Genomic DNA, 16,666 nt, shown 5'->3' with positions numbered 1-16,666 from the left:
TGCCAAATCCCAAGCAGCAACACTTTAGGCATCACAGCCACCCAGAGTCTGACTCTGAGTTACTGAGGGCAGATGATGACTCAAGACACATTCACAGGGAGAACGTGCCAACTACACTCAGGCAGTACCAGAGGTCAGGACTGAACTCAGGTCGGTGCAGTTGTGAGGTGCTCAACTGGCTGAGCAAATGAGACATCCTATGCACAGACCTCATTGTATTTACAGTTATAATATTGAATATGTTGTCAAATTTTCATTGACCAAGGGAAATTCTTCTCGCCTCCTCTTCAACCTTTTAGCTAAGCCTGTGTCCTCTGTGAGAATAAAAAAAAACAAAAAAAAAATTGGAAATACTCAGCAGGCCAGGAAACAATTCTTTCTGTCTGAATTGATGAGCTTTTCCAGCTTTTTCTGTTTTATTTTGAATTTTCAGCATCTGCAGCTTTTTCTTGATGTTCATTTCCTTGATCGTCTGGTTATTGGCAGCCCCACTATTTGAATAGGATTGTTTTACCCTCACCCATTTGTGGGTGGTTTATTGGACTGCTTCAGAACATTGAACAGCACAGCACTGGAGAGGTCATTCAGTGCACAAAGTTGTGCCAAAGTTGGCAGCAATTTATACTAAATCTCTTGGACAATGTCTCCCATCCACTCCATAACGTACTGGTTAGGCACAGGAGTACATTCAGCCAGAGGCTCATTCCACCGAGATGTGACACTGAGCATCATAGGAAGTCATTCCTGCTTGTGGCCGTCAAACTTTACAACTCCTCCCTCGGAGTGTCAGACACCCTGAGCCAATAGGATGGTCCTGGAGTTATTTCCACTTGGAATAATTTACCTATTATTATTGAATTATTTATGGTTTTATATTGCTATATTGTCTACACTATTCTTGGTTGGTGTGACTGTAACAAAACCGAATTTTCTTTGGGATCAATAAAGTATGTCTGTCTCTGCATCGTTGATATCCTTCTATTCCCCTCATCTATCTAAAAACCTTTTAAATTCCACCAGACTGTCAGTTTCCACTGCTTCTCTTGGAAACCTATTCCAGGCACCTACTTCTCTGTGTAAATAAAGACTTGCCCCTGATTCTGCCCCTTAAATTAGTGTTTGATATTTCTACCCTGGGCAAAAGATTCTGACTGTTTATTTCATCTATGCTTCTCATAATTTAAAAAACCTCTATCATATCTATTCTCAGCTTCCATCATTCTAAAGCAAACCCAAGTTTATCCAACCTTTCTTTATAGCTCCTACTCTCTTATCCAGGCAGCATCCTGGTGAACCTCTTCTGCACTCTCTCCACAACCTCCACTTTCTGTGGCAACCAGAGATACACAGTACTTCATATCGTACACAATACTTTCCAACATGAACTCCAAACCGTGTAAACTTGCTGGGATGTAGTAAAATCCTCCCTCAGCCAGTTCCTGCATGGTTACTGTGGTGAAACTCAGTGATAGTAAACCAAACAAAGTCAAAGTCAAAATAACTTTATCATCAAAATATGTACATTTTCTTGCAGGCATTTACAGGAAAAAAAGAAATACAGAAGAATTTTTGAAAAACTACACCTGAATAAAGACAACCAACCAATGTGCAAAAGAAGACAAAGAGCAAATCAAAAAAAAAACATACTGAGGTTTAGTGTCCTGAAAATTGAGCTTGGCTTGTAGATTATGGAATTAGTTCCAAGTTGTGGTGAGTGAAGTTATTTGTGCCAGTTCAGGAACTTGATGGTTGAGGGTTTTTCTGAACCTGGTATTGTGGGAACTAAGGCTCCTGTACCACCTACCCGATGGTTGTAGTGAGAAGAGAGCATGCCCTGAAGGCAAGAGATACTTGATGATGGATGCTGCTTTCTTGCGGCAAATAGCACAAGATCATTTGGACCTCACACATGAAGATCCATAACTGATGGAAATAGTGCCAATGGAATTGAACTCCAATAAGTGTCAGGGCAATGCAAGAAGAATGTAAAAATAGAGCTAAGAGACAGACTAGAAAACAGATTTAGAAGAAAATGAAATAGTTATGTAAATTTGGCAAGCATTTTACTGTACATTGTAGGCCAAAAGTTCATGTTATTAAAAGTTATAAACTTTTTGTAGCAGTGCTCAAAACACTGGAAGAACTCAGCAGGTCAGATATCCTCTGTGGAGCGAAATGGACAGTTGATGGCTCAAGACACTTCATCAGGATTGCAAAGCAAGAGGGGAAGTACCAGTATGAAAAGGTGGGGGTAAGGGAGAGGAGGAGGAGCACATGGGTGGTGGATGGATCCCAGTGAAGTGACTGAAAAGCGAGTGAGGGAGGGGAGAGTAGGAATGATGTCAGATGCCAGGGGGTGATTGGTGGAAGTGACAAAGAACTGAAGGAGGTAGAATCTGATTGGAGAAGACAATGAACCATGGAACAAAGGGAAGGAGATGAGGAGAACTGTAGGAAGGAATGTGTGGGTGAGGGGCAGCTGGAGTGGGCAGGAGAGGAGAAAGAGAAGGAGTGATGAGGGCCAGTGGGATGAGGGAAAAAGTGAGGACTGGTTACCAGGAGTTAGAGAAATCAATGTTTATGTTGTCAGGTTGGAGGCTGCCACGATGGAAACTGAGGTTCTGCTCCTCCAATCTAACTCCACTTGGAGGTCGAGGAGGCCAAGAGCAGACATGTTGGTTTTGGAATAGGAATTGGAATTAGAATGGCTGGCCACTGGGAGATCCCGGCTTGTACAGTGGACGGAGTGAAGGTGAATTCTGTGGTGGTAGTGCACCTGTGGAATTCATTGGCACAGATGACTGTAGAGGCTAAGTCATTTGGTATACTAAAAGTGGAAGTTGATAGGTTCTTGATTAGTAAGGGTGTCAAAAGTGACAGAAGAAAGTAGGAGAAAGGGCTTGACAGGGATAATAATTCAGTCATAATGGAATGGTGGTGCAGATTTGATGGGCTGAATGGCCTAATGGTGCTCCTATGTCTTATGGTTTAAGTTAACAGGTTGGAGGCTGATGAGGTGGAATTTAGGGTGCTAATGCTGATTTTCAGGATCTTGAACAAGAAATCTGGGCTTGGGTACACATCACCATAACATCACTACCAGGCTCAGCTGAGCATCTTCCAAGAGTGCAAACACTGAACAGATCAAATTGCCAACTCAGTCAGAGGCTGCCGGGGACAGTCCTGCAATCCTGCCGTAAAGTAAACAGCCCATGCGGCTCCCAGTTTCTCTATCTCATGCTGTTGCCTCAAAGAAGATGGCAAGTTTCCATAAAAAACTCTTCGAGTACAAATCCTTTGGAGCTGCACTTAACAGTTTCATGCTGTATCACAGAAAGGGAGGCTGCTCCCTTGCCAGGAAATGTTAGCAAGGAGACGGGGGGGGGGGGGGGGGGGGGAAGAGGGTGGGGTTTACTGGTTTAATGAGTGGAAAAGAGGAGCGCCGGTTTGTACAGTGGCATTAATGAGCTGCAGTAGCTCAGACAGAGCTGCACTTCTAAAGAGAGTGTTAGATATTACAGAATTATCCAGGGCTTTTTACAGCTGTGAGGTGCAAAACAAAAGCCAGCCGTGCTATATGAAAGGGGCTTTGTGTTTAGACAAGCTGCGTGCCTATTTACAATGTGGAAGGGAGAATTTAACACATTTTCCTGACCACGCTAGCACCACAAAACTGAGAGGAGCAGGGGCTCTCGATGACAAGTGCAAATATTTGCCGCAAGATTAATGTATCCTGTGAAAATAGTGGACTTCTGCGTAATAAAGTGAGGGGTCGTGTTAATTCACCTGGACAGGCAAAACCTATCTTGGAAACCTTTGCAGTCTTTAAAGAATCATGAATTCGCAAACACAACTCTTGAGTGAAATGTTCAACTGAAGCTTTATTTCAGCTGGTTCGAGCTTTTGGAATTTCTGAAGACTGATTTATTTTTGCAGACCTCCTCCTCTCCCTCCCCTTTTTATCAGCCTACTTGTCCACTGAAGGAGGCACATTCATGCATCGCTTCTCCCACTGCAAATCACTTTTCTGAGCTCAACAGAACTCTGAATTCATCTCGCGTCACGCTGCATTCTTCAAGCTTGCGACTCCGATGAGACCCGACAGTGTGGCTGAATGCAGGACTTTGATCATTATGAGTGGGGAGTGCTGACCCTTACTACAGGCTCGTTCTTCTGAATGCAGACAGTGTGGGCGGACCATACATCCTGAAGCAATGCAGTTGTTCAATGGGATAACAGCGATACACTGAGGAAGATGGTAAATGTCTTTCTATTCACCTTCTAAAATAGCTCTAAACTTAGTCTGCATTAAAGGTGCTGGAGCCCCAGTAACAGTTCAAAACCTACTTGAAAATCAAAGCAAGATTGTAAGAAGTAATTACATTAAGAAATACTATTTGAAATGTTATCTGTGTGTTTGTGTATTAAGTCTAAAGACAAAATGTTTAATCAGTTCTGCATTGATCACAGAGAAATTCTTATTTCTATTCTTTTTGCAAGAAATTAGACATAACTAAAACATGATGGTTTCCGATAGACATTTAAATGAATAATGTTGAGAAGTTTCAAGATTAGCAGAAGAGTTGATTGATACTGCCGGTTAACTCAAACAAAGTACTTCACTGTATGTTTCAATGTTCACGTGATAAATAAACTTAATCTTGAATTGGAATTGATTAAAGCATCTTTGGGGAAGGGTTGTACATCTTAAGTAAATAAAATGTTACATCTGATGAAGTAGATCAATAACCTCCATGAGATGCTGTATTGCCTGACCACAGGCCAAGTTTTCGAACCCACACCCTCCTTCCATTTACGCGATAAAATCAAAATCTTTATTTTGATTTTTCTTGACTTCAAAAGTTCTGACGTTCCTAGTGTCTGAAATATTAACAGTGGGGATTCAGGCCCTCAATGATATTGTTACTATTAACACATAAGACCTTCTGTAAGATGCAGAAGGTGCAGCCCCATAACCTCGCTTGGTCTCCACTACTAAGCTAGAGGGAATTGTGGATTCTGTACCCATGAGCAGAACTACAACGGGGAATGCTGACCGGTAGGCATCAGAAGTTGTAAAAGCCTAGAAGTTCTATTTCATTCTGCTGTTTTTCTTTTCTGGAGAAAAATACACCATTGACCACCTCCAGGTTGCTTCACTTTGTACGGGCAGCGTAGGCTAGCTACACCAGCACCAACATGATTTTTATATTGGGTGAATGTGTGCTGACTTCATTCCTTGTGCATCTCATTGCAGGGAAACCTGGAGCTTACTGTCCAGGGAATATGCACCTGCCAGAAATAACAGCCCATTACACTTCACTGCCGAGTCTCCGATACCCTCAGAACTTTTTCAGTACCAGCCCATAACTGCCAGCCCTCTCCACGTGGAAAGCCACCCTCTGGGCTTCCAGTCTGTGGATTCTTTATAATGGGATCTCCTTGCAATACTCCCCTGACAGCACCCAACCTGCTCCCTCCACCTCTCCCTCATTGCCACAGTCCACCCTATTCTGACAGGTCATTAACTCATTGGCAGCAGTCTACCTCAGCTAATGCTTTAAATAAGAAAAAGAAAACCACCACCATCTTTGTATTCCAAGCTGCACTCTTCCCCTTTCTCAACTTACTTCCTTCTTCCTCCACTTTCTCCTTCCTCTTTATACCTCTTCCTTATCTTCACTCTCTCATCCTCTCTTTCCTTCTTCCTGTCCCCTCTTTCACCGTCTCTCCCTGAGCTTTCGTTCTCTTACTATTTCTCACACCCTTTCATTTCCCTCTCCCTCTCCTTGTCCTAAACCTCTCCCTCACCAACTCTCCTCTCCCTCTCTCATTCTTTCTCAGCCAATCTCTCCACCTCCGTCGAACTACCTCTTTCACCCTCTTTATCTCCTCTCCCCTCTCTCTCTCCATTGCCTAGTTCCCAAATTCCTCAATCCTGCTTTGCAGGAGTTTCAAATTCTCTCTTGTCCATCGCACCCCCACCTCCACACAACCATCCAAGGACCTTTGTTTCTTCTGATCTAATACTCCCCCCCCCATCCCTCATGGCTCCACCCTTCACAACATACACAACTTCAGCACAGTTCCTAGCAATGTCCTCGACTCCTCCTAACACCAGGCCATCTCCCTTTTATTTTTATTTATTTATTTGATACAGCATGGAACAGGCCCCAAGCCTTCGACCCATGCCACCCTACAACCACCTGATTTAATCCTAGCCTAATCACAGGACAATTTATAAGGAGCAATTAACCTACCAACCGATATGTCTTTGGACTGTGAGAGGAAAACCACACGGTCATGGAGAGAACATACAAACTCCTTACAGGCAGTGGCAGGAATCGAACCCGTGTTGCCCGAACTGTAAAGCGTTGTGCTAGCCATTACGCTACCATGCCACCCCTTCCTCCAGAAGATCCTCCCCCTGGCATCCCTGCAAACTTTCTGAACTGCGTTCATAACATACCCATTCAGGATGAAGAGGTCAATACTCCCCAATGCCATTAGGCTTTACAATTCTACCGCCAGGACTTAAGAACTTTTTAAAAGCTATTATTAATGCTTTTTGAGATAGTGATTTAGATGCATATCATATTTTTTACTGAGTTAAGTATTGTATGTAATTAGTTTTGCTACAACAAGTGTATGGGACATTGGAAAAAAGTTGAATTTCCCCATGGGGATGAATAAAGTATCTATCTATCTATTCCTTTCATAACTAGAGCGATCCACACAAAATGCTGGAGGAAATCAGCAGGTCAGAGTGGCATCTACAGAGAGGAATAGGCAGAGTCGATATTATGGGCCAAGACACTTCATCAGTCCTGAAACATCGACTGTCTATTCCCTTCCACAGATACTGCATGACCTGCTGAGTCCCTCCAACACTGCGGGAGCTGCTCTGTATTCCCAGCATCTGCAGAATCTCTTGTGTTTATGCTTTCATAATAGATCTGATTCCTGCCATTCACCTACTATCTGATGGCTCTAGTTCTCTCCCAGCAATCTACATTACGATAAACACCCAACTGCGCCCAACTAGAATCTCAACAATAACGCTCCACAGTATGGATAGCTGGTACGGCCCCTTAATGGATTCAGGAACATCCTGCTAATTGCCTACCATGTATGGTGCCAGGATTTCAGTGTGTAAAGAGTACCTGAATGGAGATTCAGGGCTCAATCATAAGCTCAACTAGAGATATTGTCGTGTCTTGTTTAGTGCTCAGTTCTCGTTGCAGTTTCATACCGTGTCTCAATCCTTGCCTCGAATACTCCAGCATTCGGGTCCCAACCATCCTCGTAAAGGTCTCTCATCACAGTACAATTGAGCCAACATGGATCCAGCAGGGTATCAGAGTCTCTTGGGCCGCTGTGACCAGCCACAGTGAGAGGATTTCCAGACCGAGGCTGAAGCTACGTGACCTCCATTCGCTGTTTATCAACTTTTGCAAGGAGGAAGCCAGAGTTGTTCAGGAGAGCCTGTCGGTTGCTCTGTGGAGCCAGCATATCTTCCAACCCCAGAGACATTCAACAATGAACCAGGTTTTTGCCGCGACTTTCTCACTCAATGTTCATTGGTGTTTGAACTTCAGCCATCCTGGTTCCCTTTGGAGCGTGAAAAGGTGGCCTTCATTATTTCTCTTCTGCCTGGGCCAACGCGCTTTGGGAACAAAGGTCGGAGATTTGTTTGGATTGGAGGAATTTATGGCTACCATGAGGAAGGTGTTTCATCACCCTGCTGGAGCCAGCCGAGCCTTGGACCGTCTGATGACCGTCTAGTTGATAGGGCCAATGGTCAGCAGTCGACTACACTACCGAGTTTCGGACCTTGTCCCAAAAGAGTGGCTCGAATGGGGAAGCCTTGGCCACTTTATACCACCACAGACCACTTGCCTTGGAAGATCCAGCAGAGGACTTGGAGGTTCTGATTGGCCAGTCCATTCATTTCAATAATGGTCTGGCAGAGCGAAAGTGGGACTACTTCAGGAGGTCGAAGAGGGCTAGCCCGACCAAGCCTGACCTCAACGCATTGGAGTTCCACTCCCTGACCTTGAACCATGACCAGCCCATCTTCTGCTCAAGATCTTGTCATTGCCCATGTAAGTCAGCTGCACTGGATTCTCAGCTAATGAGAGGTCCTGGTGTCAGAGTTGTGGGCGCTGCTGTTACTGCGGGCCAAATGTTCGAGGCTGAAACCATCAGGAAACTACTAAGACCATCCAGTATCTGGAGGACTGTGATGATAGCAGCCGCTGTTCCCAATCCCATGGATTCTGGTTTCACGCTGATGGTGAAGATCTCTTGGGGTCAGAACAGGAAGCAGGCGAAGGCTTTTATGGGCTCTGGGGCAGCAGGTAATTTTCTGGACTTAGGAACTGTCTGTCAGCTTGACATACCGCTGCGCGAGTTGAGCCAGGCCCTGCCCGTAACTGTCTTGGACAGCTGTCTGCTAGGTTCCAGGCAGATCCAGTAACAGACTGTGGTCTTGCAGATGAGGATAGAGGATCATGTGGGAGATGTTAGTTTCTACATCATTGACTCACCACTCATACCCCTGATCCTTGGGTACCCATGGCTGTCCCAGCACAACCCACCTTTGGACTGGAGAGAGGGCAGAGTGATTGCTTGGTCCAGTCGTTGTGAGAGGGTATGCTTGCAGTGTGGTGTTCTGACCCCCAGACACTCCTGACATCAATGATCAACAAGGAGGTGGTCTTCAGTGCAAGGTAACCTGAAGCCTTCTGGAGATCTAGTCTTGCCCACAAGGACAGACAAGCCGGTCCTGGCCAATGGGACTGTGTGAGTCCCAATCCTGTATAGCTGGAGGCACGCTGGAACTAGAGAGAGGGGAGATCGCAGGAGAAAACCAAGGAAGTGCCTGAGCCAACTGGAACACTTCACTAAGCCTAAGGGATCTAGCTGCCTGATCCCGACTACAGGAGAGACTCCTAAGCTCAGACTCTTGGAGCCTATTTCCGGGAGCACAAGGACTATTGGTTACATGTCATTGCTGACACCTGAGGACATGGACGAGGATTTAGACTCTGATTTGGCCGCTGTTTCAATAAAAGAGTCTAGCAAATCTAGGGAAGAGACTTTGAGATCTATTGAAACAAACTGCCACCTAAGAAGCCCCAGGTGTTGTCCTCAAAGGAAAGTCCCGAAGAAATTGCAGTACAGGTGGTGCCCGGTTTTCGAATGTTCGCTTTATGACAGCTCACTGTTACGAAGGACCTACATTAGTACCTGTTTTCGCTAACCAAAGAGGATTTTCACTTTTACAAAAAAAGACACCCGCTTTATACGTGTTCACCCTGAAAAGACTGCCATGACTGTGAAGCCTTGTGCGGGTGGTTGTGTGCGCATGCATGTATGTGCATACGCATGTACCTATGTATGCGTGTACGTGCATAGGCGTGTATGTGCCAATTTTTTTTCTCCAAATCGATTTTGGCTCGCTGTCTTCCCAATTTTGATAAGTGAAACTACACCCTAAATACAATATTTCTACTTTATATAGGCTGTATATTTATCATACCATTCCTGCTTTTACTATATTTTGTATTATTTTAGGTTTTATATGTTATTTGGTATGATTTGGTAGGTTATTTTTTGGGGCTAATTGGTAATGGTAATTGCTTCTTTGCTTTATGACATTTCGGCTTACAAACAGTTTTCGTAGGAACGTTCTACCTTCGGATAGCAGGGGAAACCTGTACTCAAACCAGCTGAGATCCCTTCCGTCTACAAGGATATGGAAGAGGTCTTCAGCAATGGAAAGGCCTTGACTCTTCCACCACACCGACCCTATGACCATGCTATAGACCTACTACCTGGTACCTGCCCTCTGCTGGGTCGATTATATGCACTCTCAGGCCCAGAGAGAAGTGGAATGGAAGAGAATGTAAAGGAGGCACTTGCCATGGGTTTCATTTGGCCCTCCGGAGCCTATGGCCATGGATTGACTGTGGAGGGTTAAACCACATAATGGTTAAGATTCATTGTCCCCTTCCACTCATGAATACTGCCTTTGAGATTTTACAAGGGCAAGAATACTCATGAAGCTAGACTTGCAGAGTGAATACCATCTGGTCGGCATAAAGAAGGGTGATGAGCAGAAAACCACATTCAAAGCCCTGACAGGGCACAATAAGTATCTGGTTATGCAAATGCTCCATTAGTGTGTCAGGCCTTATAATCAACGGTCTTTGGGATACTCTCCATAAATAATACGCCTTTGTCTACTTGGATGGTATCCCAGTCTTCTCTAAGTCCACGGAGGAGCATGTTTCTCACATCAAGGACATTTTAAAGATTCTTCTAAATCATGGACTTTATGTTAAGCTGGAGGAGTCTGAATTTCCCATGACAACCATTTCATTTTTGGGGTTCATCATCTCCAGTAGCAATCTCAAGATGGACCCTACCAAGATGCAGACAGTCAGAGAGTGGCCACAATCATCCAGTGTCAAACAAGTCCAACGATTCCTGGGAGTTGCTAACTTTTACCGGAAGTTCATCAGGAACTTCAGCTCAATGTAGCTCCACTGATGGCTCTAACTAAGAAATCCACAGGCCTTTTTGTCTGGACTGCCGAAGTGGAGGCTGCTTTTGCAGAGCTCAACCAACGATTCATATCAGCTCCTATCTGGTTTCACTAATCCAGATCTTCCCTTCATCATGGAGGTGGATACCTCAGACATCGGAGTGAGGGCAGTGCTCACTCAACAGTCACCTTCAGACAGTAAACGCTACCTGTGTGTGTTTTTCTCCAGGCGGTTTTCCCTGGCAGAGAGAAACTATGACATTGGGAACTGGGAATTACTCATGGTTAAGTTGGCCTGGAGGAATGGCGTCTCTAGTTTGAGGAGGCTGGATTCCCAACAGACTAGATGGTCTCTTTTCTTTAACCATCTTAAATTTGTCCTGACTTATAGATTGGGGTCAAAGAACCAGAAACTCAATGCCTTATCTCATCAGTTCAACGAACCCTAAAGAGGGGAGCAGCCTACCATTATTTTGCTCCAGGTTAGGGTGATAGTGCCAGTCCACTGGGGAATTGACAAACTTGTTCGCCAGGCCCAAGTGCAAGGGAAGGTTCATGAGAATGGTGCCTGGTGTCTCAGGTTCCATCAGGCCACATGTACTCCAATAGGGGGTATTCATCAAGAATGGCCGCCCTCCTGGATATTGCCAGAGCCCTTGAGTTCATCAGGAGGAGGTACTGGTGGCCTGGAATGGTGAAAGTGGTTCGGCAATTCGTGCAGGTATGTGAAGTGTGCGCTTGGAACAAGGAGCCCCGTACCCATCTTCAAGGATTCTTTCATCCTCTACTGGTTCAAGACAGACTATGAGCACACACCTCCATAGACTTTGTCACGGGTCTTCCGCCATCCAAGGGGAAGACTGTCATTATGTAATTGTCCGGCAATTTTTGAAGGCCTACAATTCAGTGCCTTGGACAGGATACCAGCTGCGGACAAGATTGTCTTGGACCAGGCCTTCAGGATCCATGTATTCCCGCTGGACTCTGTCTCATCATATCTACTGTTCTGATTCCTATTTCACCCCATACTCCAGGAATCTTCTGCATCAGAATCTTCCCCTAACCCTGGTTGGTTCCAGTACCAGTAACCAAGCATACCCAGTGACATGCTCTTTCCATTTCACCCCCACCACCCCTGAGAGTCTGGCACCCTTGCTATACCCGGTACCAGCTACTCTATTTACGCGGTGTGCTCTAGTGATTGGGCCTGTGGCTCAGGATATTCCAAACCTGGTCTCAGTGAGGTAGAACCAGGTTGCACTTTGAGCCTATAGTGTTTGAAATACAACCTTAGCTCTTTTTGGATTGAATGAGCAGGAGGTTTGATTCCTCTCCACTATCAAGGATATCTTCAAGAGGCAGTGTTTCAAGAAGACAGCATCTAGCACTAAGGGCCCTCAGCATCTAAGACGTGCTCTCTTCACATTACTACCATCAGGGTGGTTATACAGGAGCTCAAAGGCCCACACTCAATGATTCAGAAACAGTTTCTTCGCCTCTAAGATCAGACTTCTGAATGGTCCATGGATCCCTAAACACTATCTCATTATTCCTTTTTAGACCATAAGACAAAAGAGTAAAATTAGGTCATTTGGCCCATCAAGTCTGCTCTGCCATTCTATCATGGCTGATATATTATCCCTCTTAACCCCACTCTCCTGCTTTCTCCCCATAACCTTTGACGTCCTAACAAATTAAGACTCAATGGGCTGAATGGTATAACTCTGCTCCTATATATTATGGTTATCTGGAAATTCCACATCAATATGAGTGGGGTTCTTCTAATCTTCAGGCACAGAGACCCCTGTTGTGTGATATTTCAGCCCAATGCCAACATGGAATTTGAGAGCAGATTTGTATCATAGTCAAAGATAGACATTTCTCACACAGATGACTCCTGTACCACTGATGAAATATTTGTATTTATGAACTGAATGTAATTTTTGCAGCAGAAACTGTCATCACCACTGTGCAGTATCCAACAGGACTTCTCAAAAGTAATCAGAATCAAATTTATTATCGCTGACTTATATGACAATACAGTGCAAAGACATAAAATTTCTATAAATTACAGTCTTAAATAAATAGTGCAAAAATAGGAATAATGAGGTAATGTTTATAGGTTCATAGACTGCTCAGAGGAAATCTGATGACAGGGGGAAGAAGCTGCTCCTGAATTGTTGATTATGTGCCTTCAGGCTCCTGTACGTTCTCGCTGAAGATAGTAATGAGAAGAGGACATGTCCTAGATGGTGAGGATCCTTAGTACTTCTTCAGGCACTGCCTCTTGAAGATGCCCATAGTAATGGGGAGTATTGTGTGTGTGATGGAGCTGAGTCAACCACACTCTGCAGCCTCTTGCAGTCCTGTGCATTGAAGCCTTCATACCAGGTGCTGATGCAACCAGCCAGAAAGGCTCTCTACAGTAAATCTATAGAAATTTGCTCAAGTCTTCGGTGCCATATCAAATCTCCTCAGGTTCCTAATGAAAAAGAATTACTCATGTGCCTTCTTCGTGATTACATGAATGTGTTGGGCCAGCTGCTTGAAATGTATAGTTGCTCAGAAGTGGTTTCCATTTATATCTTGAATGAAAACAATTAATATGTTCTTTAACAAGCTGAAAAAAAGAACTAGCAAAGCATCAGTATGGTGTAAGGATTTAGTGTTTATTTACCTGGGTTCAAAAAACAGAGCTTATCATGCCAGTTTGTGAATACTGAGATTTGTTTATAGTAATAAACATTTCTTTGAAAGTTCAGGCAGTATCATTGTAAGTGACCCTGTGCAGCCAGATTCAGATTCAGAATATGAATCTGAATCCGATTGTCAGGAATGAAGTCTAGCTTATGTTTGACAATTCCCATATCAATGTGCTGATTCTGGACTGTCAGACTCTATCTCTGGACTGCTAGATCTGGACTAACAGTAGCATCAAGGAAAAGCTTCATGGGCTGTCGAGGGTGAATTTTTTATGACAACAAGGCTTCATCAACCAATGTTCTCATGTTTTGCACATCCATTTCCCCAGAATTAACATAATCAAATGTACTGGCATCTCCATATTAAAGAAGAACTGGAATTAGAATTGGAATTGGTTATTGTCACTGTGAGATACAGTGAAAAGCTCGTCTTACATACTGTTCATTCTGATTAATTTATTGTACAGTGCATTGAGGTAAAACAAAGTAAAGCAATAACAATGTAGAATAAAATGTAACAGACACAGAGAAAGTGCAGTGCAGGTAAACAATAAAGTGCAAGGCCAAAACAAGGTAGAAGGAACTTGCAGAAGACTAAAGAAATGATAATTGACTTCAGGACAACAAGAGATCCCAAACAAGCTCCACGATTCATAAATGGTGAGGTAGTGGAAAGGGTCTCCAGTTTCAGGCTTTTGCAGGTGAACGTCACCGAGGAGCTGTCTTGGTCTGTCAACACAATCTTGCTAGTAGGGAAGGCACAACAGTGACTATACTACCTGAAGGGCTTAGGGAGAGGTAATCTGCCCCAACAATTGCTGGCCAATTTTTAACGATGTGCGATAGAGACTATACTGATATACGGAATGATAGTGTGGTACTCTAGCTGCAGCAAAACAGATCACAAAGCACACCAACAGGTGATTAGGATGGTTCAGCACATCACTGGGAATCAACTACCGGACTGGAGACAATCTACAAATCTCAATGCCTATGGCACGCTCGTAACATCATTAAAGACCCATCCGCTATCTGTTCAATCTCCTGCCATCTGGTAGAAGATACAGAAACATCTCAGCCAAGACAATAAGACTGAAAAACAACTTCTTCCCAAGGGCTGATGTGCAGCTGAATAATGCTACACCCTGGCTTGCCAATGGCCTTTCAGTGTGATGGACTATCAAAGTCACTTACTGCATGTAAATAGAGGTTTTTATCAATTTAGCCATACCACGGGCATTGTAAATTTGCATAAACTGGAGCAGAACTGCAATCTCATTGGCTTCTGCAATGAAAATAAAGTTATATTCTGCTACCTTGGACAGAAGGAAGAAGAAAAATATAGAAAATCTTGTACCTCCTTCCTGATAGCGGCAACGAGAAGAGAGCATGACCTGGATGGTGGGGGTCCTTGATGATGGAGGCTGCTTTCATTGTGGCAGAACTCCTTGTAGATGTGCCCATTGGTGGGAAGGATTTTCCTGGGATAACCTTTCCTCATTTTTGAAGTATGGAAAAGAGATAACTGTTACCAAATAATGTTCAATTTAATTATTTACGGATTTTTTTACGGGAGTGCAAGAACACTTAATTGAACTGTTACCTCTTGGTTTCTAAGGATATTTTGTTTGGGTTGATATAACATTGTGGTGACATTCATCTCCTGTTACTTGCAAGTCACTACTGGTTGTATTCAGAAATACCGGTAGGAGTTGTAAACCATTACATTAAAGAGAAAACATTGAGCCATGTCTGCCAGTTTTGACAACAGTCATTTCTGAGCTTTGCTTTCTGTAAAGAAACTGGACAACATGTTAGCATGCTGATGTTAAATAGGGGACTGGCATCAGGAAGGGTTAAGCTTCTCTGGTGCAAAATATACAGGTATTTGCAGTTACCTTCTAAACAATTGGAGCTTGTCCTGTTTAACTTAGTGGGATGCATGCTGTACTTTGGGTGGGCTTTAAACAAAAAGAACTTAAAACAATTGACTGGTTTGTATCCACTGCTACACCCTGCACTGATTATATTCTATCTTTTTCTTTCATCTGTCTGCTTTATTCTTTGTTAATCTGAGTTCCAAAGCAGAAGGATAGTCCTGGAACAAGTATGCATGATCATGTTTGCTGATAATTTTTGGTCCACTATCTCTTGTTGAGAACAAAAATTCATTCAGGAACTCAGTTACTTTTTTGCTCACGCTCAGCGCTTGTTCTGCAGTATTCATTTGATTTGTACAAAGAAAATCCTTGCCCAGTCCAGATGAGTCACTTGTACAAAATGACCACTGTCTCACTTACAGTATGTCACACAATTTGCAAAGATGTTGTTTGTCTTCTGGAGACAAAAAGATCCTAGTTTGTAAACAATTGGTTCCAGTCCTTTCCATAATGTCTAGCACAGTGTTTCAAAGTTCAAAGTAATTTTATTATCAAAATACATATACTTTCATTTTCTTTCGGGCATTCACAGTAGAACAAAAAATACAATAGAATCAGCGAAGAACTACAAAGACAAAGACTGACAAGCAACCAATGTGCAAAAGAAGACAAATAGTGCAAATACAATAAATAAATCAATCCTGAGAACACGAGTTGTAGCGTACATGAGAGTGAGTCCATAAATTGCGGAGTCAGTTTAGAGTTGTAGGGTGTGAAGTTATCCATGCTGGATCAGGGTCCTCATAGATGAAGGGTAATAAATGTTCCTGAATCTGGTGGTGTGGAACCTAAGGAACAGATACCCTTCAGCCATCAGGCTCCTGAACCAGTGTGGATAGCTTCACTCACCTCATCTCTAAATTTACAGACCAATGTGAGATCTGTAATCCATTTAGGGAGAATTAAATTCCTCAGTCCCTTATCAAAACAAAACAATTTCTATTCCATCCATAGAAAGCCAATAGTCTTCATTCTGCAGGGGAAGGGAGTGCCAGTGAACTCCTTATCATGAACCTTGCTATCCCTGTTGTCTTCAATAATGTCTTCTGCATCACTGATTTATCTACGGTTTGGTTGGCTGGGCCTGAACATCAATCAATAAGTTCAATTACATCTAGTAGAGAGCAATTTGTTTTTTCAGACCAGAGCAGATTTGCCCCAGGTTATGAATACCCGACTTATGGGTAGCACGTGTTTGCAATCAATTAGTCAGCTGCTGTGGGGCGGTGGCCACCTTCTGCTGCCTGGCAAATTGTTCTGTGGCTGCATTTCCAATATCGTGGTTGTTCGGGCTACGAGCAGCTCTGGGATGTAACCCTGTTGTAACGGTGTCAGAATCTGGGTTATTTTCTGTTGTGAAATATGTTGTTCGTGACAGCTGCATAGGGTAAAAACATACAAATTAATACTGTATAAGTTATAATTAAAAAACAAATAAGTAAATGAAGCAGAATAAGGATAATAAGGTAGTG

The 16,666-nt window shown here is 43.5% G+C and overlaps 1 protein-coding gene across 6 annotated transcripts in view; it reads left to right on the top strand.

Annotated features, from left to right (window-relative positions):
* Positions 1 to 3,489: 3,489 nt before the first annotated feature.
* The window catches only part of LOC140735965 (pleckstrin homology domain-containing family G member 4B-like), a 231,519-nt gene continuing 218,342 nt past the window's right edge, over positions 3,490 to 16,666 (top strand). For all 6 annotated transcript variants that reach the window (XR_012100852.1, XR_012100851.1, XM_073061594.1 and 3 more), the window contains exon 1: positions 3,490 to 4,258. Coding sequence is in view for 4 of the 6 variants with exons in the window: in XM_073061594.1 (XP_072917695.1) it covers positions 4,256 to 4,258 (3 nt within the window). In the remaining 2 variants the exon portion in view is untranslated. The remainder of the gene's footprint in view (positions 4,259 to 16,666) is intronic.

Source organism: Hemitrygon akajei, chromosome 11 (assembly GCF_048418815.1).
Source record: "Hemitrygon akajei chromosome 11, sHemAka1.3, whole genome shotgun sequence".
Classification (NCBI taxonomy): domain Eukaryota; kingdom Metazoa; phylum Chordata; class Chondrichthyes; order Myliobatiformes; family Dasyatidae; genus Hemitrygon; species Hemitrygon akajei.
The sequence above is the reverse complement of the archived record's forward strand: the minus strand, read 5'-3'. Positions and strand labels throughout refer to the sequence as shown.